Source organism: Cyphomyrmex costatus, unplaced genomic scaffold (genome assembly GCF_001594065.2).
Source record: "Cyphomyrmex costatus isolate MS0001 unplaced genomic scaffold, Ccosl1.0 scaffold1053, whole genome shotgun sequence".
Classification (NCBI taxonomy): domain Eukaryota; kingdom Metazoa; phylum Arthropoda; class Insecta; order Hymenoptera; family Formicidae; genus Cyphomyrmex; species Cyphomyrmex costatus.
In genome coordinates this window covers 538,410-561,147 of record NW_017275012.1, presented here as the reverse complement: position 1 = coordinate 561,147, position 22,738 = coordinate 538,410, and the positions used below count along the sequence as shown (strand labels likewise).

Genomic DNA, 22,738 nt, shown 5'->3' with positions numbered 1-22,738 from the left:
CGAGATGTATAAATTTGCATTATAATCACTGATCAATAACACGCGCTACTTATTTATTAACTAACTTATTAGCATTGTGTATATAATTTTATTTTTATATCTTTCAATATACTCTTTAATTCTTGTATACATTTAACTTTTCGCACACGTCGAACACGTGTGTTACTCTCCCCCACTCTCTTATCTAATTTTGCTTTTGGAGTACACAGTTCTCAAAAAAGTTAAAACAAATATGAATGTCATTAAAAATCGTTGTATGCAAGCATTTAAACACTATGTATTATTCCATTATTATTTATATAGAAAAAAAAAGTAAAATTGAACACGAGGACGATTTGTATAACAAAAAGAATCGTAATCATAACCTTCCCAACGTTCACGAAGAAAAGTCTCGAATATACCGAAGTGCGAGAGTGCCTGGATTGGAGTACATTGAATGCACCTGCATCTGCCGCAGTTATTTAAATCCGGTCGGAATCAATCACAGCGATGTCGCAGCGAGTGAATACAACAAAGCGATAACTGTAGTAGATCCCGGCGGATCATATGAGGAAAAGATAGAAAAAGGAAGAGAGAGGTAGGGGAAAAAACACAAAGAGAGAAGAGAGAGAGAGAGATAAGAGAAAATGCATACGCGTCACGCAACATGGCGGTAATCCTATCAGCTGATAGCATCCGCCGCTGGGATGACGGGCCGTATTTTGGTTAATCGGGTTAGATCGCAATAGGTCGCCCCTCTTCCCCTATCGCTTTGTCACCATCCTCGCCGTCGACAGCAAGGCAGCAAGCTGCGCGTATTGGCCTACCTACGCTACGTTACGTGTGCGTTAATACGTGTGATCCGGATGACGCATCGACGACGATGCTAACGTATTTCTCGCACGGTGGCACGTATACGTATAACCGTAGCAACCGGGAGAAACTAAGAACGGGCGCGCATCGCTGACAGGTAGAAGGCCAGCCAGAAGGCAGCACGCGGTAATGTCGTAAGAGTAGCAATCATTCATCGGTACGGAGCAGAGAAACCTGACCCCGAGTGCGAACTCGGGAGGAATTAACCGGAGAGCGAGGTCCGCTTTGATCCTCGCGGAGCGGGATCGTCGTCACGGGAGCGAGCAGTCTGTGATGAGCGACTCCGAACAACGGCAACTGCACGTGCCTTATCGAGAGTACCATAGCCAGAATAATAGCAGCCCGGCTACCACCGCTGCAGCTGCCACTGCCGCCGCCGCCGCCGCTGCTGCCGCTGCCGTTCTGGTGGAGACCGATGCGCTGGTGGATCTGTCCATCGCGCCTGTCAACAGCAGCAGTAGCAGCCACAATCAGCGTCTGCCGTTGCACAACGCCGATCAGCCGCCGTCGCCAGCTGACTTGCTTCCCGACGTCGAATTCATTCCTGGTTTAAGCAACGACCAAACTCTAGCCATAGATTCCTCCGGGATCGACCGGGAGAGCCAGCCTCTCCTCGGTCGCTTGGAACTCGACGTCACGTTTAATAGATTTCCAGGTTTGTTCAGCGGCAACGCACAGTGTTGTCTCCTTACTTTCCATAGCTGTGTTCCATACTTGTTGATGGATTCATGATATCTAGTGACCTTGTAAGAATTATCATACTTATCACTTATAAAATTACCTTTGATGCGTATACTTGTAGATGATCCACAGTTCTCAGAACTGGTGTGGCAGGCTGAATGTGCAATAGACAATGGAGTTTATCCAGAAAGGATATACCAAGGTTCCAGTGGGAGTTATTTTGTCAAAAATCCTGCAGGGGTAAGCTCTAACTTCTATCTGCTAAAAAATAACAAAGTTAGGTGATATCGTCACTTCTGATTTAATAAAGTATAGCGATATACAAGTGATTCCATACATGATATGTAAATGATTCCATACTGTGTTTTGTCAGAAAATTATAGGTGTGTTCAAACCAAAAGATGAGGAACCTTATGGCAGATTGAATCCAAAATGGACAAAATGGATGCACAAGCTATGCTGTCCATGTTGTTTTGGCAGGAGTTGCTTGATTCCAAATCAGGGGTACTTAAGCGAAGCAGGTGCCAGTCTAGTCGATCGAAAGCTGGGCCTCGGCATCGTACCGAATACTAGAGTCGTGAAACTTGTCAGCGAGGTATTCAATTATCCTCGCCTAGACCGTCAGAAGGCGCGTATGAAGCAAGCTATCATGGACCAGTTCCCTACAGTGGGGTCACATTTTAATCGTATCGGTCTACCGCCGAAAGTTGGTTCCTTTCAAGTTTTTGTGGATGGTTACAAGGATGCTGATTACTGGCTGAGGCGATGGGAAAGCGAATCCATGCCAGCACGCTTAAGTCGAGAATTCCAACTTCAGTTTGAGCGTTTAGTCATTTTAGATTATATCATCAGAAATACAGACAGAGGTAAATATTAAAGTCTCTTCTGTCTATAGTAGAATTAGTTACATGATTTCTTTTTTCACGATTGATTTTTCGTTCATAGGTAACGATAATTGGTTGATCAAATACGATACTAGCGTTAGCAAGAATGGATCTGAACAGGGTGAAGTGAAGATCGCAGCGATCGATAATGGCCTGGCTTTCCCCTTTAAACATCCTGATTCATGGAGAGCGTATCCTTATCACTGGGCATGGTTAACTCAGGCGAAACAGCCGTTCAGTGAAGTCACGAGAGAACTGGTCCTGCCGCAACTCTCGGATCAGAATTTCGTACAGGATCTTTGCGACGATTTGTATCAGCTGTTTAAAGTATGCTGTATATATTATTTGAGACAAGCGTATCGTATTCCGTTTGTTTTTGCAACAATAATCTCACACAAGTATAATTTACTCATTTATTCCCGCAGCAAGATAAGGGCTTCGATCGACATCACTTCGATAGGCAAATGAGCGTGATGCGCGGCCAAATTTTGAATCTGCAACAAGCTCTAAAAGACGCTAAAAGCCCTGTGCAATTGGTACAAATGCCGGCTGTAATTGTAGAAAAGTATATATATATTTTTATTTGTTGCTCCTATATTTTTAGATATATGGCAATGTTATCATGCTCTTACAAATATCTTTGCTCTAGGGCCAAAGGAAATGGCACTCCTAGGTTGTTCTCATTCTCTGACACATTTACCCAGCGCTTCCAGAATAAGAGTCCATTCTTCTCCTGGTGTTGAAAACGAGAACTCATGACTTGAATCGAGTGTTCGTGAATAAGTGTCAGTGGTATCAGTGTCATTGTCCTTTCTGCCGCGAAAAGTGTTATTACTTATTTTTCTAAGTTCATTCTACCTCTCTTAAGTTTTATCTCTACAATGCGGCTGCAATTTGATCGGGAGGACGCGGTCATTCTTTCTAGGCTATCTTGTATTTATAATCTCTTTCTCTCGGTTTAAGCGGGATATAAGATATTCGTACAACTATATTGTATACAGTAAATATATTACATATATAATGTTAAAACACATTTTCTTTTAATCGCTTAATAGGCGAACAAAATGTAAAAAAGGGCGCGTATGATATTTAGATATAATATATATTCCATGAACACGAAAAAGATACATATGCAAGTTGTACGAAATGTCTCTCGTCTTCCACACGACACACACACACACACACACACACACACACACACACACACACACACACACACACACACACACACACACACACACACATACGACACACAAATAACACGCATACACATTGTAGTTGTGCCAATCGGTACTGCAAAAAGAATCTGCATAGATCAATACCTAAAAGAACGACTAATGTCATATTACAGTTTCAAAGTTGAGAGATAAGAATATCTTTGTATTTTAATATATGATATTTTCTTTCACCTATTTCCACACGTTAAGAAGGTGACATTAGTTATTCTAATCTACGTGTTGATTACTAGACACTTAAAACACTGTATAAATTTTTTGGTAATTAAACAACTGTGATGCTTGTGGTACGCATGTCACGTTACGTCACATATGTACTGACAACAGCAATTCCACGTAGTTATATATAACATTAAGTACAAATGAAATTGCTACTGGAATACATAGATAAAATAGAATTTCTAGCGCAATTTTTATGAAATTGTATTTTGCCTATTTTCTCTTTGTAATACATGCAGTATCGTGAGAAAAATAGAATCATGTGAGATTTTATGCAAGTTTTAAAACTGATATCACATACCATGGTGTAATTCTTACACCATGATTACAACGACATATCTTTACGACGAAGATAACACGAAGTTAGTTCTAAACCATGTGTCAGACGTACATATTAATCTGATTTTTAAAATGTAATGAAACTTCGACTCCAAGATATTATTTTGAATATTTTAATATTTATTACGACCATTTATGCAGAATAATATTGATGCAATTGTGCATTGTACATATATACAATATTACTATAAGAAAGGGGATTGAAGCAATATGGAGGTTGTTGAGCCTTGTTCAAAGAGGAAAGCTCCATTATGTACCAAAACGATAACATGTCCGTGCAAGACAAAAGTAATTATTATCTCGTCAATATTCTCAATCTCTTATAAATTTTTAGTTAATTATTTTTAATGCTTTTAAAATAACAGTGTTGAAAAATTGATTATTGTGACTGATATCTTGTATGCAATGTTGAACTTTTGGTTATAATAATTTAATTAGCAGATTGCAAATTAATGTATTTATAATTTATAATTATAAATATCCGATTGTGTGTAATTTTAAGATTTTAATACTATTGTATATTATATGCTGGTATATAATATACAATTATACAATATATAGTCATATTATTAACAATTATTAATATTTTTACGATTTGAACATTTATGTTACTAACCACAGTACAAAAGATACATACAGCCTCCGCGTGCAAAATCCTTTGCACCCGAGCGCTTATACAAGAAACCATCGGCGCAACTTGAAGATAGAACGACATATCACTTATCTTATCTAAATATGGATCGTGCAGCGATGCGTTGCGCTCGACTTCAACCAATTCGGCCCGTTCACAGTTTTCAGAAAAGTACTGGCAAGTTTTTTGATGAAACAACAAACAAATTATCCTACAAACCTGTATGGCAGACCGTTAAAGCAGAACCTATCATACCGAAACGTAGGTAAGATAAATATCTCTATATATTCCATTATCATGTACATCAATATTTACGTTTTGCAAAAAGAGCATTTATTTAGTGTATTAACGATTCTTTGATTAATTCATAACGTCTTAAGACTGTACTTAAAACATTCTTAAATACAAGAATCGATTATGAACCGACTACAGAGCTGTATTATATAGCATCTTAAGACATTACTTAAAAATTTTAAAATAATTAATGGACTATGAATATATAGATCAACTTTGAGAATTAAATTGGAAAATTAATATCATCTTTTATCAATTGATAAAGTTTGGAGTAATATAATCATTAATATAATCATATTGTTAGACCGCTGACAACCACAGGCACGATGGAAAACGTAACGACAGTCCGTCACGATTACGCGGCAAAACATGTGGAGAGGCCAGAAATGATTATACCCTGTGGAAATATTCGTACAAGTTTAGCCCCGTTGGACGACAAAACGATGGCAAGACTGTCCTACGTTCCTCCAGGGCATATTGAACCTGTAATTAGTTTCAAACCGATATTAGAGTACCGTCCATCAAGTCAGCCGCTTCCTAAAGAGACGACACAAAAACTAAGCTACCAGCCATTTGTCGTCGTTAAAAAAGAATTTCATCCTTGGACGCAGAAACCAACGTACAAGTACGTATCGCACATTGAGTGTTACGTTCTAACAATAATAAAATCAGAGAGAAAGAGACATTGTGCAATTATTTTCTATAATGTAGATAAGTATATATAATCTGAAGAATTATCTTATTTATTAATATATAAATTTTATTATAATATATTATTTTATTTTAATATATTAAGAAAATGTGAATATGAAATAATAAGATTGCGCTCTTTCTCTTTCTCTCTCACACACAACACGCGCACGCGCACGCTCGCTCAATATAATTATGTAATAATTGTAGAAATATTCCTCTTGCATGCTCATTTTCTGTAATATAAAAAATGATATTAATCCGAATGTTCAAAGGCCACCGGAAATCGCGATGTGCGACAAGACCACTTATTCCGAAAGCTATATGGAGACTGATGCAATTTCCATGGAGAAGCCTTTCCTTCCCATCGCGACGTATGTACTCCCTTACGGCGAGAAATTTACAGATAAAACCATCTACAAGGAGAGCTATCTACCAGGTCATGTGGAGCGCGTAGTGCCATTCATTCCTTGTGGCAATATCTCTACCTCCGATGCAAAAATATCTGCTGATACGACTAGCAAGGTGCAACTTCGTAATTATCCTTAGGCCGCGCGATACAAAAGCCGCTATATAAAGTTACCAAAAATAGTTTGGTTTATAATTCTCATAATCCTTATGCGAGTCATCTCGTAGCTGAGTTATCAACGAGTCTGGACCGAAAAGCGAAAACCATATCTGCCACGCGCTAAAACCACGTTGACAACCGCTAAAATGCAATCAGAAACGACATCTCGTTGTGAATACGTAACGAAAACGACATTACGCCCGGATCTTATCGTCCCCTCTGATAATATTCGCACAGTCGATATACCGTTGGAGGGAGAGACGATTACCGGATTATCGTATGTAAAACCCGACGTGATAAAACCAGTTCGCAGTTACAAACCCGTTATGCAATATTACAGGTGAGGAGAAACGAAAAACGTATATAAGAAATTTAAATAATCGAAAAAACGTTTATAATGCAGCAAAAACTTGTTTTCTCAGGAGGAAACTTTTTCCTCTAAGGACGCCTTTAAAAGACTTGTTTGACTTAATTAATTTCTTTATCATTTTAGCTTTGATTTAATTTAACTATATATATTTGCAAAACGTAATTAGCGCCTGTTACTATCATCTTATTTCGTCTTTTAAATCTTTTCGTGCTTATAAAGTCATAATTGATCTTGCGATGCACTCTATCCAGGCCAGAAATTAAGATCGATTGCGAGACTATAAATAAATTATCATACCAAACGTGGACGCCGAAACCTAAAGAGGAACTTCCATGGGCTCAAAAGAGCAAATATCGAGCTCCAGAACATCCAATGGTCAGCGACACGATCTATCATATGAGTTATCCCATGCCAGGTCATTATGTCGAGGGCGATTCGTCCACAGAATGTCCTTGTCCAACCGACAAACAGGATAATGTATCATCTACTCCGGCAGCAGCGTGTTAAATACTTCTAGATTGAAATCATCTACCGTATGCTGAAGATAAATTACAATTTATTTTGATATTATTTTAAATCCACAAAAAGCAACAAAAAACATTCTCTATTTTTAGGACAAAAAACCTCATTACGAATAAAATTATTTTAAAGTAAAAGGCAATTACATTGTTTAAATTTTTCAATATTTATGTCGAGTATACTAAAGTTTCTTTCCGAGAAAGTTAATAATTGCTAAAAAATTGTGTCGGTCAAAAACATAGAAATAATTGCATTAACTATAATTCTTCATAATTCAATTGATGTATTGATAACATTTCATAAATTAATAACGTACTGAAATCAATAATCTTGCTCCAAGAGATTTCGGGTACGGAAAGCACAAGTAAATCGTGAATTCTATTCTAAATATAGCTACAGTAATAAACAGCTGACTGCTGAATAGTTTTATGGGGTAACCGCCTATCAAAATCAAAAGACCTTAAGTTTAATTTTCCTGCCTTACTATTCTATTTATAAAGCAACAATTTTTTTGATAGAAAAATATTCTGTTGTGATAGAAACAAGAGTATCTAAAATTTATAAAACAAATCAACAATTATCGCAAAGCTACCTTATTCCAGTATGGCATGTATATCTATTAAAGTAGAAAGAAAATAATTGAACAACCATTATATTTTGTTCTACAATATATTTTATTCCGCATTTGAACATACGTGTCATGTGTAACATACGTTATGTCGTAAAACATACAGGGGAGGGAATAGGGCACCATAGTAATTTATATCTATAATAACTTGAAGTTATTATAATATAGCTGATATAAGTTAAAAAGTAAGGAGATTTTGTGTAAACTAAGAAAATTAATCTCCTTACTTTTTGCCTTCTCTTTTTCTTATACCTCTAAGAATATATTCCTTATTTCTAAAAATAATTCTAAAAATTGGTGTTAAGATTTGAATCTAAAAAACCTTCGCAAGAACATCCTCAATTATTTTTCAAAGATAACTTATCTCAATGAAATACTACATAGATTCAAGAAACTTAAGATATATCACTGAAATAAAAAAACTTCTTAAAAATTAGTTAAAATGATTTACACTTAACTCGACGAGATCTTTACAGAACTTGCCGAAAAATCGCAGAATACAAAGTTTAAAAATGCACAAGGCACTTACTTTAGGTTACATCACACAATGCACTTTTAAATCTACATAACACGCGCTATCGTTTCTTTTAACATTATTTTTCTGTATAACTGAACAAAAAATGCAATAAAAAAAACTAAAAAATTTTAATTAATTTCCTTTTTCCCATGCCTTATTTCCAAAATCCAAAATGCAATTTGACTAGGTGATCGTGGAAATGATGGTCTATGCATTGTTCGTATAAGTGTATGCTCTAAAATTCTCGCTTCGAATTTTTATCATTATCAAATCTTAAACATTTTAATTAGGCAAACAATAAAGATTTCGTTTTTTTTCTTTATAATCTTCTAAAGATGTAAGACAATTCACGTGTAACTAATACGTAATTACACAAATTATAAAATAAAAAATAACATGATTTATACTATTCCGTTAAAATGTTCTATAAAATGATCTAAATATTTAACAAAAATAATTGCTATATTAATCTCTAGATGTAAGTCTATGTAATATAGATATATGTAAATAGATATTATATATACCTGCTTAATCTGCTATTCACAAGCGACATACAATTCTATTTATAATTACATATATTCTCTTAGCACTTCATATGTTATAGACAATAATATATAAATCTTTGTACTAAGTCTCTTTTATATTGTGTAAGAACTTAAATTATATTAATGAACGTTACAAAACAAATGATACAAATAAAAAGTACAAAAGGAGGGGATTCGATAAAATTAATGAAATTATTAACGGAATATAAAAAAAACAATTTTTGGTTGCTTCTATAGAAGAATCAATAAATATAAATTTGGAATATAAAGACACTAAATTTACGAATTGCTTTTGCTTCGTTTCATTTCAAATAAATTATTAACAAAAAAATCACAATTTTTGTCATAAGAAATTAATTCGTTAAATAGATACAAATATTCGAATCTACTAGATGCAAATATTTTGTACTTCATATCTATTTAATAATAAGTTGCATCAATGTATTAATATGATTTACACAAAAACTCCCGGACGTATTGCTCAGTGCAACTTGAGTATAAGAGAACAAGATCAACAGAGATATATTACATATATATCATATTAGATAAAAGTGATAACAACTTGATCTTTCTATATTCTTCTAAGAATATAAGAATGCCAATTTTATAACTACAAAACACTGGCTATGAATGGTTATTATAAAAGAAGAGGAGAAAGAGAGAGAAAAAAAGAAATATAATTGTAACATTCTAGGATACATTAATATCCCTCCCCTGTTAACAATTCGCGATACATTTTGCCTCCGGTGCGTTTTGGCGTGACTGATAAATAGAGATCGGAGAAAAATCGGGATTAGACATGCAATGCGGTCATCACGAATGTGCCGTCGTATCTCAGGGACGATTGGGTATTTCATAAGCATACCTCCTATTGCAGCTTGGTAGATTGGTTGTACTGTATGAAGTCGAAATTGAAGGTGTTCAAATGATCCAAGTTGAGATTTTCGTCAATCGACGGCATTTCGTTGTTACCCATCATCTCCATGTAGTCCATGTCCGAACTTGGCTGCCCAACGCCTGATTGGCCGAGACCCGGAGCGTAGCTACCACAGATCAAAACACAACCCCAATCACTGGCAATCCTCGATAACCAAATTATCGTAGGTTTAAATCTGTCCCTCTCTTTCCTCTATATCTTTCCTTTCATTGTTTTTTTTTTTTCCAGTATGAGGACATGTATCGGTTTTTTCTATTTTTTCGAAGGTGACCGATTAAAGCCGGGATAGCCGGTACAACACGGCAAAGAGAGTACAAGTGACAACCACAAGAGTCCCACCCAGAACCAATTGCATCGGTCACTTATCGTCTCCAAGAAAAGTAAAATGGAAATCGTAATGAGATCTTTTCCTGTTGTTTATCTCTCGACTCGTGTGGCACACGAGAGAAATAAAACGACAATATTATTCCAATGAATTCGCGAGCAATAACGTTACTCAATTGCCAGCTGCGAGTGATTGGAGCTGCATTTTGCAGAACAGTATCGAACATTCTGTTGTGGTTGTACCGGCTTGCTCCAGGCCTTTGCCTTTTTTATTTTTACAGACACAGCTATCTTGTATGAGTAGCACATCTGCGCACCTGTTTTTCTAAACATGATGTCTCTTTAACGCGAATGTTTACGCTATGTACGCAATACTATAAGCTACAGTATGTAAAAATTGTATAATTATATAAAAGCTATATTAAAGCCATGGATAAGCCGTTGCATTAGAAAAATGAATTATTGCATTAGAAAAAATACTTAACAAATAAAAAAATTAATATCATCCTAATTTCTAATTAATATTTCTCAATGGTCCGCAATATGATTGTATAAATAATCGAAACAGAACCATTTCAACAATAAAAACGAATTAAATCTGCTGAAATAAAGTATCTGTTTACATTCGTTAAATTTATTGATAAATTTTAAATGTTTTTGGTTATAAAATTTGTGTGTAATTACACCATGTGTGTTGTGTATGTATGTGTTAAAAAATAAACAATACTAAAAATTAAAGTAGAAAATAGAGATCGCATTTTTACCAATTATATAACTTAATGCATAAATTTAATGATATATATAAAATTGAAATGCAATTGTGCGTAAAGGCACTTTACAATATTATAGTAACTTAGAATCTCCTCACTAATATTGCATTATCGATAAATTAATGCACAATAGCAATGCCCTTTAATACTAAATTTATAGATAGCTGATTAATCAGACTTTGTCCACACTATAGGTAATCCAGTTGTCTTTGTTTCATCCTCAAAATAACATCATGTTAATGTTTTTAATTCTTGAATTGTGTTTTTTAAAATCTGCACGAACGCGTGTACACAAATGTGTGTGTATGTGTGTGTGTACTATATGTACATATATATATATATGTATATATATTTTTATACCAAAGATATATATGGTATATATACACATTTACATATATATATATTTCGTATTATATGTATATACGAATATGTATAAAAGAATTCTTTTTTATATTTTAAAAAGAATTATATTATTGCATATACTTTCAAAATTTCAATCTGTTTCGGAAAAAGTCTATATTGAAATTGGAAAACATACTTATCACACACAAACAAACTATAACAAAACTGAACAGTGTTTAAAATATCGATTATACTTACTTGAATATCTTAACAGACTATACGTTATCGATAAGATTGAAAATGTATATTTGTAATAAAATATATTTTTTTCATTATTAGAACTAAATTGTATCCAAATTTAAATATATAACTAATATAAACAATCTGGTTTGCGTGCACACGTGTGCGCATGTGCGTGCGTGTGCACGCAACATTTTTCAGCAAATGATTGAAACGCAACTAGGATGTTATTATACTTATAGTATGAATAAAGCCTTATTATTGGACAAAAATACTGGGATATATAATAAATATACATGAGAAAATGTAAAAATAATCAAAAAATTATTTTAAAAAAAGAGAGAAGAATACATTAATATTAAATGATGATTTAACATGATTGTTACTTTATGGCGTCATACATTTGCACATATATTTTGAACGTTTTTGAAGCAAATAATAATTATTTATCTGCATTCACGTCACATTTGCTTTGTTCAGACATAAATATACCCGAATAACCCAATATCGTCCAAGACATACTATCAGTCATTACACAATTCGTTGAATAATGCATGCCTTATTGTATATGTATATTGTTCATTTTTCTCCCTTTCGCTTGTTTATCTTAATTTTACAATATCAAACGTACAATATTTCGTAAAAACGTTTACAAAAAGTACAATCGCGCAATTATCATTACATCTTTCTATAAAACTCCTTGTGTCAAAAAACGCTTATAAAAAAAGAAAAAAAATACTGACCACCTTTGTAAAAAATAGAAAATCTAGAAGATATTTGAAAATGTGAGTTAAGTGCAAGGAATGTGTAATACTTGTTCTCATTTGCAAGAAGCTCACATAAATTATTGTCTTCGATTTTCATTTTTTTAAGCCGGAGGGATGTAACATGGTACTTTGGTATTGTATTACAAGGTTTCATTTTAATTCACAATACAAAATATCAAATGAAATCTTCTGTGCTATCAACAAAAACAGATTCAATATATCTGTTGCAGTAGCATAATTATATTACAAGCTCATATTGATAAAAACATTTAGAATTATAATTTTAAAATTATTATCGTAACACATAATTAACGATATTATATGCTTGTAGTAATAATTGAAAAATTTAGAATTTTCATCTTAAGATTGTCATTAATAAAATGAGCGCGATATGTTCAATATACAGATGTCCGATAAATTATGCCATTATCGATGAGAAGGAGATATCTCATAAAGAAAGTAAAAAACAAAAAGAAATATATACATGTATGAAATAAATTTTAAAGTATGAAAAAAAATCTTTTTTTTTTTCGAAAATTACACTACTTATTAATTTAAAAAAATGTACATCTTTTAATTCACTGGACATCATGTATCTCAGATTCGTTACTTTTTCAAGGATAACAAAGTACCGAATGTAAAGGCATATTTCGATATTTCATAATTGATTTAATACCAGATAAAAATCTGATTCGATATTACATCCAAGAGACTGACCTTGATGCTACGGATGGTGTGTCCCGCGTAGATGGGTCTGGTGGACTATGTGGTGGAAATACAGTTTGTGGTGTGGCAGGGTAACTTCCGCCCGGACCACTCTGACCGTTGTTGCTTATACCTGTTACAGATGAATGCGATGGCGTTTGACCACCGATACTGGGCAGAGCACCCCATCCTGGCACGTGTGTTACTAAATATGGCTTGACATACCCATTTGACGTTTGAGTTTGGTTATCTGTGGAAATTAATTAATTATTATTTATTAATTTGTTACAAAATTAATCCATTGCAAATTACATTTACCAGTGAACGGAGTGTAATATTTGCCGAAGGCAGTATCTTTGCTAATATCTGGATAGAGGTATTGCAAATGTTGCATATCGGCAAGACGATCAGCCAAACTTCGGATAGCAAAGTCTTTGCTAGTAAATGGTTGCAGCATGAAAACATGATCTGTTGCTTGATCTGATAACGTTAAGAGAGATATTAATTACATCATGTTATCACATAAAGCTTATCTCACTGTATTAAATAGTATGTACATATGTTTCAATACTTTACCTCCAACCCAAGCAATGGTAATACCGCCAAGTTCGGAATCAGAATAACGCATCAAGAAAGTGCCAACTGCGCAATTTGCTAGCATTTCTTCTGCTTGTTTTTTTCGGATGAATCCGAGGATGTATCGGTCGATCCATGGACCCCTCAAATGTTCTCTAGTTAATTTCATGACGGCATAAAACCATTCCCAAAAAGTGAAATTTCTTTCAGGTAATGGTTCTTTACAGAATTGTGCCCAACTCAATAACATATTTGAATAATCCTGGCCAACCGAATTACCATTACTTCGGAAAGCTTTTTCCGCAAGAAATCGGAGATTATCGTCGGTTAAAGGATGACCAGTCGCCGAACGAAACTTCATGTTCAATGCCTCAGCGACCTGTCCCCATGGTACTTTTTCCGGTACTTGGAACGGTTGTCTACCTGGTTCAGCAAACGCATTGTCCCAAGTGACCGTGGCCCATGCGTGTGGTTCCTGATTACCATGTACTATTACGACCACCGGTAAACTTAGAGTCCAAACTTGAAATACTAATTCGCCTCCGCCAACGCAAAATTGTGATTGAAACAGTAATGAAAATTTCTCGTCCATCACAGATTCTGTACCCTTTTTCTCCGTGCGTTTGATCTTCTTCAACTGCATATTACGGAAACTCACCGAGAGTTGCCTTGTTGCCTGTAAAATTATATTATGTAAGTGCGATATTTTTAAGTTTTGAATTGATATTAAAAGCGGTGCTTTTTTCCAAAATAAAAAATAGGCATCGAGTGACTCGTCGCTCGGTGCGATTGATTCACGATCTGTAGATCAGAGTTCAATCCCACCTGCGCCCACATACACGATTTTTCGCGTTTAAGGAGTCGAAAATAACTCTATCTGGTGATTAAGAGATCTATAATCACCAGTGCCATTCATATCCGGCGTTAAATAATCTCTGGCAAAGTTAGCAGCCTACCGAAGAAATTCAAATCAAATGCTCAAAATACAAGATAAGGTCTCGGAATCTCAAGAAGCTTCTTAATCTTGGAAAAATAAGTTCAAAGCTTATTTCACGAGGAAGAAGAAGCTTTTCAAAATATTTGTCTACCTTGTTATCATTAAGTAAACATATATAAAAAATCTCACACACCTGATGATATTCCATTGTGCCTGTGTTATTCAGAATCTCGCCACTGACTTCACCACATTTTGCCATTTTCTCGCTCTTCAGCAAAGCGTTTGCTTGTGTTTCGCTAATTATGCTCACTTTTACTTGTGGTGGTGTCATGTGAACGTTCAATTTGCCCCCGACAAGAAGACGCACTGTACTTGTAAAACGAGTGTTGGTCTTCATAACTTGCGGCGGTTGTTTCTCAATAATAAAAGTACTTGTAACGAGTGAACTGAGAAACTGTGTAATTTGTGTGTTTAAAGTCGGAAGAGTATCTCGAATACCCGGAGGTTCACATTGGAATTTTTGTTTTAAACGCTCTGCTTCCTTAATCTGTTGTCGAGTCTGCCAGATTAGCTCAGCGAGACTCTCGCACCATTCCTGAATGGAATCTAAATTGTTGGACGCGAAATTTGCACCATTACCTGCCAATTGCTGATCTCTCTTCCACCTAAATGAAACGGGATCGTTAATGATTCAATAAGAGAAAAAAGGTCTGTATCTTATTATCTTTAAATACTTATCAACATTTTTTTACCTTATAAGTTCATCGTCGAGAATTCTCGATTGTAAAATATTCAATTTCTTAATAATATCATCCAATTTTTCCATGAGCATTAAACGTAGACGAACCACACCGTTCACTTTTTGACTCAATTGCAAATCTTGTTGCTCTTTTTGTCTAAATAAAAAACATTTATCATACATCATAAATAAACAGTAATAGTAATACATTGTACATTTTACATTGTAAATTGTAAAACAATTGTTTTACCTTCTAATCTTTTTTTCCATCTCCATATTTTGCTGATTCTGCACTTGCATAGAGATATGTTGCAAATGAGCATTCAGTTTCGTACACTCGTGATAACTAAGAGCGAAAGACTCCTGTTCCTGTTCTATCTTTCGTAAATCCTCCCCGGTCTCATATGTCTTTCGCCGTAATATATCGACCTGATGAGCTATTTCCGTTACCGTATCGCCTATCATCAAACTGACCCTGTCACTGCTTATTAAACCTCCTAAATGTTCGGCTTCTGCTACTAATTTCATTTCCGTGCCCAAACAGTGTCTAATTATTTTATACAATGACATTGGATTTTCACTGTATCTTTGCTATAATAAAGGAACAATAGATATGTAACATCTTATAATTCAATCAAACAGATAAACACGAAACACAAGAGATGTATAACTCACTCGGAACATGCTAGCAGCCTCTATCAATTTCATCTTTGTCACAAACATGTCTTCCGTAGTAAGAGTGTTTGCTTTTGATTCTAACTCAAGTATCAGTGATCCAACAAAGCTGTTTACATAGTGTTCAAATTGTGGGTTTTCCGGTTCTATGTTGTTCCTACAACATCAACAATATCCTCAGATTGCATAATCAGTTGCTATAGATACAAAAAAATATTCTCTGATTTTTTCCCGACTTTCTTTACCATTTTTTTGAAGAAATTTTTTTTTCTCAAACGCTGAACAAAACAAAAAATTAAAAAAAAATTAAAATTTATTTATTAAAATTTTAAAAAAATTAAAAAATAGAATTCTTTTAACTACAATTTCTGTTAATAGCTTTCGCAAATGACTCACTGCAAAATTATAAAAAAATTATCAGTGCTTTTTTAAATAATTTTATAAACTTTGTTTAATAATTTAATAGTTGAATAAAATATAAATAAAATAGGGTTTATATATAGAATAATATAACATACATTTAAAAAGTAATTTAAAATATTAGAATTTTATAATATCAAGATGATAGAGTAATTTAATATTTTAACAAAAAAAAACCGTGGAATGAGGAACACTGATTTTATAGTTGAAATTTTTATGATATTTTTTTATTAGGTGATCACATCTCTCGAGTTACACTAAAATATCCTTACAATTAAATACACAGTGGTTTTCGAGAAATTAAGAATTAGAAGATTTTGCATATTTATAAGTTTTACGAAAAAATATCGATATTTTTCCGATATAATGAGCAACTAAAAATGTACATGTTAGAAATATTATTTTAAAGATTAAAAAAATTAATAATTGAAATTTAAAATTTAAACCGAGTCAGTTCTTATAAATCGAAGAGTCCATGTAAAATCGGTGACATTCACATTTTACTTTGCTTTGATAATAGATTCCTTGTTTTTTTCTTCAGTTTTCACGATTTTCTAGACTTAAAGCAACTCTGACAATATTATTTAATTTATTCAAGAGATTTAAAACATATTTTCTAGAAAATAAGAAAATAAAGAAATAAAAAATAGAGATCATATTCAAGAGTTCGAGATATACTTATAATATGATAAAGGGGCAGTTTTCACAGCCGTTTTTTAATCAGAATTCTTTATTTATACAAATGTGCATGCATATATAAATACGAAATTTTTATTTATCAAAAAATGACTGTGCTTTCTTTATACATTATGCTTACCACATCTTCTCTTCGATCCATGATGACAAGAAGTGTCTCACTTCAATCGGGAAGTGTTCGCCATATATGTTGCGCACCTTTTGCAAAGAATCTTGCGACAGCTGCTGTGCTTTCAACCACAGCGCCATTTTGCGAGATTGTAATCTTTCTGATTTAAAGAAAATGTCCGTTACATTATATTAATCAGATATTTCATCTTAAAGGTCGATATAGTCTTAAGGGTGACTCTGATCAAAAATTTAAATTAATTTAACTGGCGATTTTGATTGGACTTGGCAGAATCGCTTACGACAGAAATTCCAATTGTACGATTCATCGTAGCTAATCTAATCTTTCATATGTGTCAGACAAATTTTCTTTTATTTTATATTGATAAATTATTATGGATGTTATTTAACGAATTTTTATTAAACAGATCAATTATAATAGTATTTCGTTAATATAAATAAAATAGCTAATTATATTTGTTGACGCAATAGAGATATTTAAACTGGAGACAATAAAATGGCTGGCTATTTATTATTTAAATGATAAAATAGAAGCTTTGCTGTGGGCAATTCTACCGTTTCTATCATCGATCATTAATTCTTTGTTAATTCCAAAAAAAGATATTTATATTATCAGTGTTAAAATAGCTAGAAATTTAAACGTGGGCAATTCTGCTGTCTGTATAAGTATTTAATATATATTTAGTAGACTATATCTATTACATGTTCCTTCATTGCTGATTAAGTTAATCAGAATTTAATTGAAGTCATTCTGACGCTCATTTCTACCAATAAAATTAACTTCAGGATAACTTCAGGAAAATTTTAATCTCGGTTTAACTTAATCTTCATCTTTTTCTAACTCTTAGATAAAAGTAAAGGATTATTTGAACCAAGATTAAAATTATAAACTGCATTGATAAAAACAGGCATAAAAATGAAAAAAGAATAAAGAGCAAGCATTAAACTGATGTTAAAATTAATTTTGATTTAATTTAATGCTTATCTTTTCCTAATTCTTAAAATTAGAAAAAGCAGACAAAGAATAAATTAAAGTTAATTACGAAGGTAATCTTGTATGATGGAATCCGGTCTAATATACAAAATAGAAAGTTCCAAAAACAATCGACGCCATCTCATCGCTAAATCTCAACGAATTGTACTCGTAAAAGAATATCATTATAAATAGATCTTGCAAACGTTCCTTTCGCTTTGCAGCCGAATGGAATTTCAGAATCCCGGTATTCGAATAAATACGCGATACATTATGTAATCCGTTATTACTCAGATCATCGAGGACTATGACTCGTTGCTAAAGCTCGATCAGAAGATACTGAAAGACAATATACCCTGTATAATAATCGACTTCAAGGTGCCTCGTAAAATGTCTTTGTCCATGGCATCGTAATAATTATACGTCTAATTTAAAAAAAGAAAAAAAAAACAAGAGCGGTCTCGCAGATTTATTTTTATCGTCTGCGACAATTTGCCGCGGCCGAGCGGGCTCGCGGAGGAGCGAAGACGTCGCAGGCTGGAACTTCGAAAGAATGGAGAACGCCGCGTGCGCGAGATTCGCAGGCAACGGAAGTTCGCTCCAGAGTGAAAAAAAAGTTGGCGACGAAGTCCCTTAAAAGAAAGAATCTCGCGAAAGGTTCTATCGCCGAGCCGAGGAAGCAGAAGAAAAAAAAAAAAAAAGTGAATCGCGCGACGTTAACACGCAAATAGATAAGAACGCAGGAGGTGGGCAGAAGGAAGAGGGGCAGAGAAATGAAGGGGGAAGGTGGGAGAAGAGCGGGGCGAATAGCGGGCAAAGAGTAAACGAAGACCGCTCCGGAATTTCGACGAATGGAAACTCACTTGGTACTCGATCGTCGGCCCTGCTACTCCCTCGTTTTTGGAAACAGATGTTTTTTGGCGAAGACGTTTGTACGACGCAATAGACACGGCGTAATCGTCGCCGACGTCGTCGTCGCCGCCGCCGCCGCTGCTATCGCAGCTCGGCTTTCTTCGTTGTTGTTTCGCGCCGGCGACCTTGAACGTATCGCTGACGCGCGCGATGCGACAACTATAATCCGCACTGGCCGCGCAATAATCGCGGAAAGAAGTAATTATTGCGTGCAATCGGACTCACACCCACGCTGCCATCAATAACGCCCGTTCGGGACCTGCTTGCCTGTCCCTTCTCCCGAAAGTTACACCCCGAAGAAGTCCTCCTACCGTCGCTTCCGCTCCAATCCGCTCCCTCGGCCGTCCTCTCGACCGCGTACATCACAGGCCGTCGGGCACCGTCGGCCGACGCGGATGACGACGGAATGAACCGACACGGGTGGAAATTCCAAGAATTTCCTACCGTAAACGGCGCCGTCGACTAATAGTGGGGACGATTGTGGGAGTGGGACCGGTCACGTGACCGCCGCCGGACCTGCGCGCTGCGCAAACGATCGCGCGCCGTGCCGCCGTGATTTATCGATAAACTGCGATAAACTGCGATAAACTGCGATAAACTTCACCAACCTTCACACACCAGCGACGAATTTGTTTTTCTTCTTCAGTTGCAGTTTTCCTCGTCCGCACACTAGGCCACTATTTCGTCACTGGACGCGCTGAAATGATCAGCGTGCGCGTACGAATTGTAAATAAACAAATTAGAAAGAGATCACCGTTTATCGATAAATCACGATTTATCCGCGCGAATCCGTTTACGCAAATCCGTCCTCAGTTTAGCCTTCAGATATTCGGAGAAAGTATAGAAAGTGTAAAAAGAACGCAGATTAATTTGAGAACTACGTTATAGGCGGATGTAACTTAGTATAATAATAATTTGTGTACTATATAAAAAATGTTTAATTTATTGAAATATTGAATGATTTTAAACTTTTACAATTGTAGATGAGGCTTATGTGTGTATAACGTTCAAATGTAAATTTTATATATTTTTTTGTAACAATGTTTGTTACTTTTATCACAAAAATTATATATGTATAACATTACATATATATATATATATTTTATATATAAAATATAATTCAATAAATAATTTTGTCATGTATATGTATAAATACATATAGATATATTTATATATGCGACTCAAGCTTTTTAATATGTATAACAACTACAACAAGCTAGATATGAATAACAAATGTGATGTCTGGATACTGTTTTTGAAGGATTTATTAATACAATGATGAAGATTATTACTTTCTTCATATCACTATTCGTATCACTTAAAATGTGAAATATAATATATAAATATTAATTTCTTTTAAAAATTAATGTAAAATTAGTAAAAGTTGGAATGTATAAATTATAAAGCTAATGTGTATAAAACGGTATAAAAATACTGTATGTAAAGTATACCTTTTAAGCTTAAAAATGGCAGAGGATAGCATAACATTTAGGAGTATGCTAAATGTTATAAAGTACGCATGCTATGCAAAATCAGCGGCGGTAGCGTGAGAAGTACAGCTCCAATTAAATACGTTGTGGCACTCCCAATGCACCAAAAAGCTGAAATAATATATGCGCTTAAGAAAATTAAATTAATAAAACAAAAGCACTTTTGCGAGTTTGATTCACTTGGATTTACCTGAGGACGCGACGATAGGTCCGCAAGCCCGAGCCAGTGCACCCAGGGATCGAAATATACCAGTGATTGCACCCTTCTGATGTTCGGGTCCAATACGTGTTACCAGAGTCATCATACAAGTCACAACCATCGCAGTGGCTGTAGTAAATAATATGAATTATTGTTATAACGTATTATTGTATGCACTATATTTAAATAATAAGTTTGAATTTATATCGGTAAAAATAAATGAACATAATGCTCACAAACTGCGAAAAGAAAAATTCCGATACACAACATCTGTACATTGGTAGCAATACCGATACATATAAATGCAGGAATTATTAGCCATAAACCCTAAAAAAATATTTTTTAAATATCATTGAATAAACAATTGTCATCTAATAACTGATAAATATGTATAAGATTGATAATTAAGATTACCAGTTCACTGATAGTTTTAGTTTTATTCGGGGGTATATTTCGGACCCAAGCACCCTGGAGAACTGCCATGATCAGTCCAATCCCAAGAAACATCCAACCTTGTTGCATACTCGTAAATCCGAACGTATGATGAGTCAAAAATGTCAGAGTAAACTCCAAACCACTGTATATAAAAAGGTATATAAAATATGCTCGGCCCAATATCTTCAAGTCTTGTTGATCTAAAAATAAAGATATAGTTATTGATAGCAATAACATTACATTGCTTATAAAATATATTTAAAAAAAACATTTTCGGTATATTTGATATATATTTTCTAGAATACCTCGCTCACTCAAGTTCATGACTCCGTTAAATTGGAAGAGGTCAATAGGATTAATGTAAGAAATTGCCCCAGATAATCCTTTTGCTAAAGTGGCAGCTCTATGTTTCGACGACAGACTTTCCTTCAAGTAGTAAGTAACAAAAAATAAGTCGCTTAAGGCAAGGAAGAGCGCAAATAGTGCTGGTACCATATACCATGTGCCTTCTCTATTACTACTGGAAATCCATGCAAAAAATGCTCCTATCATTGGTCCCACAACAAAACCGACGGAGAAGGCTATTCCCACAAGTGCCTACAAAAGTAAGAGAATGTAATTTAGAATTGAATGGTATTAAGTAAATTAACTTATTTTAAATAGATGCTATTTATTTACGCATCAGATGCTTGTGCTTATATATTTCTTTACCATTGCCTTTCCTCTAATTTTTGGAGATGTGACATCACTGATAATAGCCATTGATAGACTGATGTTTCCTTTGCTAATGCCACCTACAAATCTGGCTAATACAAATATACCAAAATTTGTAGATAGAGCCCATAAAAGATAAGAGAGTGAAATGCCAGTCAAGCAAAGTAACATCAAAGGTTTTCGTCCATAAATATCAGATAATGCCCCTATGATAGGTGAGCCTAAAAATTGTAAGAAGGAATACATAGATCCCAGAAAACCTATGAAACAGAATAAGACAATTTACTTTTAAAAATATATAACACAAAATTTATTAATTTTTTTAAATAAAAGTATAAATATCAACCTCCAAAAAGAACTGTGCTGACTTTATCTGGTGCATTTAAGAAAATTTGTATGCTCTTCATATGATTCAAAATAGTAGAATACAATCCATGTTCCTTTTCTATCTCTTTGTAATAATCCAATAGAGCTGGTAGCAGTGGCAGTATCATTGTAAATGCTAGGAGATCCAGCAACAAGGATATAAAGACCACTCGCACCGTATTATCCTTGATTTCATTCATGTTTTCTTTCTTTTCAATGAACAGTATTATACTATCTTATATATAAGTTTTGCTAAATTTTGTAATTTCCTCTACCACAATATGGAATGTTCATCTCACTCAGTTAACAACAGACTGTCGTCGAGGATCTCCCAGAAAACAAATTATTGGCTTTAATCCTCACAGCAATAAGTACTTATCCTTGTATTGAATTTGATTGATGCCTTCTCTCGAAATGCAT

General features: G+C 34.4%; 3 protein-coding genes across 4 annotated transcripts; 1 reads left to right on the top strand and 2 right to left on the bottom strand.

Moving 5' to 3' along the window:
* The first annotated feature begins 724 nt into the window (after positions 1-724).
* On the top strand, positions 725-7,371 carry Pi4KIIalpha (phosphatidylinositol 4-kinase II alpha). Its single transcript, XM_018541152.1, has 10 exons — positions 725-1,507; positions 1,655-1,773; positions 1,907-2,399; positions 2,479-2,744; positions 2,843-2,982; positions 4,840-5,106; positions 5,440-5,760; positions 6,101-6,350; positions 6,462-6,733; positions 7,015-7,371. Exons 1-10 carry the CDS (start codon positions 1,126-1,128, stop codon positions 7,268-7,270), a joined length of 2,766 nt encoding a protein of 921 aa, XP_018396654.1. The 5' UTR covers positions 725-1,125; the 3' UTR covers positions 7,271-7,371.
* A 2,229-nt stretch (positions 7,372-9,600) lies between these two features.
* Positions 9,601-19,455, bottom strand: Stat92E (Signal transducer and transcription activator Stat92E). Of its 2 annotated transcripts, none has more exons than XM_018541131.1 (10): positions 19,066-19,455; positions 17,222-17,369; positions 15,985-16,141; positions 15,560-15,900; positions 15,323-15,466; positions 14,764-15,235; positions 13,634-14,309; positions 13,376-13,537; positions 13,070-13,307; positions 9,601-10,015 (listed from the first exon to the last, which is right to left on the bottom strand). In XM_018541131.1, the coding sequence occupies exons 2-10, from the start codon at positions 17,347-17,349 to the stop codon at positions 9,841-9,843; spliced, it is 2,493 nt and encodes an 830-aa protein (XP_018396633.1). In that variant the 5' UTR covers positions 17,350-17,369; positions 19,066-19,455; the 3' UTR covers positions 9,601-9,840. The 2 variants fall into 2 exon arrangements, with proteins under 2 accessions (XP_018396633.1, XP_018396641.1); XM_018541139.1 differs by having other exon boundaries at positions 19,340-19,369.
* Positions 19,456-20,503: 1,048 nt separating this feature from the next.
* rtet (major facilitator superfamily domain-containing protein rtet) lies at positions 20,504-22,574 on the bottom strand. Its single transcript, XM_018540817.1, has 7 exons — positions 22,299-22,574; positions 21,950-22,212; positions 21,544-21,835; positions 21,218-21,438; positions 21,040-21,130; positions 20,795-20,932; positions 20,504-20,715 (listed from the first exon to the last, which is right to left on the bottom strand). The coding sequence occupies exons 1-7, from the start codon at positions 22,516-22,518 to the stop codon at positions 20,621-20,623; spliced, it is 1,320 nt and encodes a 439-aa protein (XP_018396319.1). The 5' UTR covers positions 22,519-22,574; the 3' UTR covers positions 20,504-20,620.
* Positions 22,575-22,738: the final 164 nt, after the last annotated feature.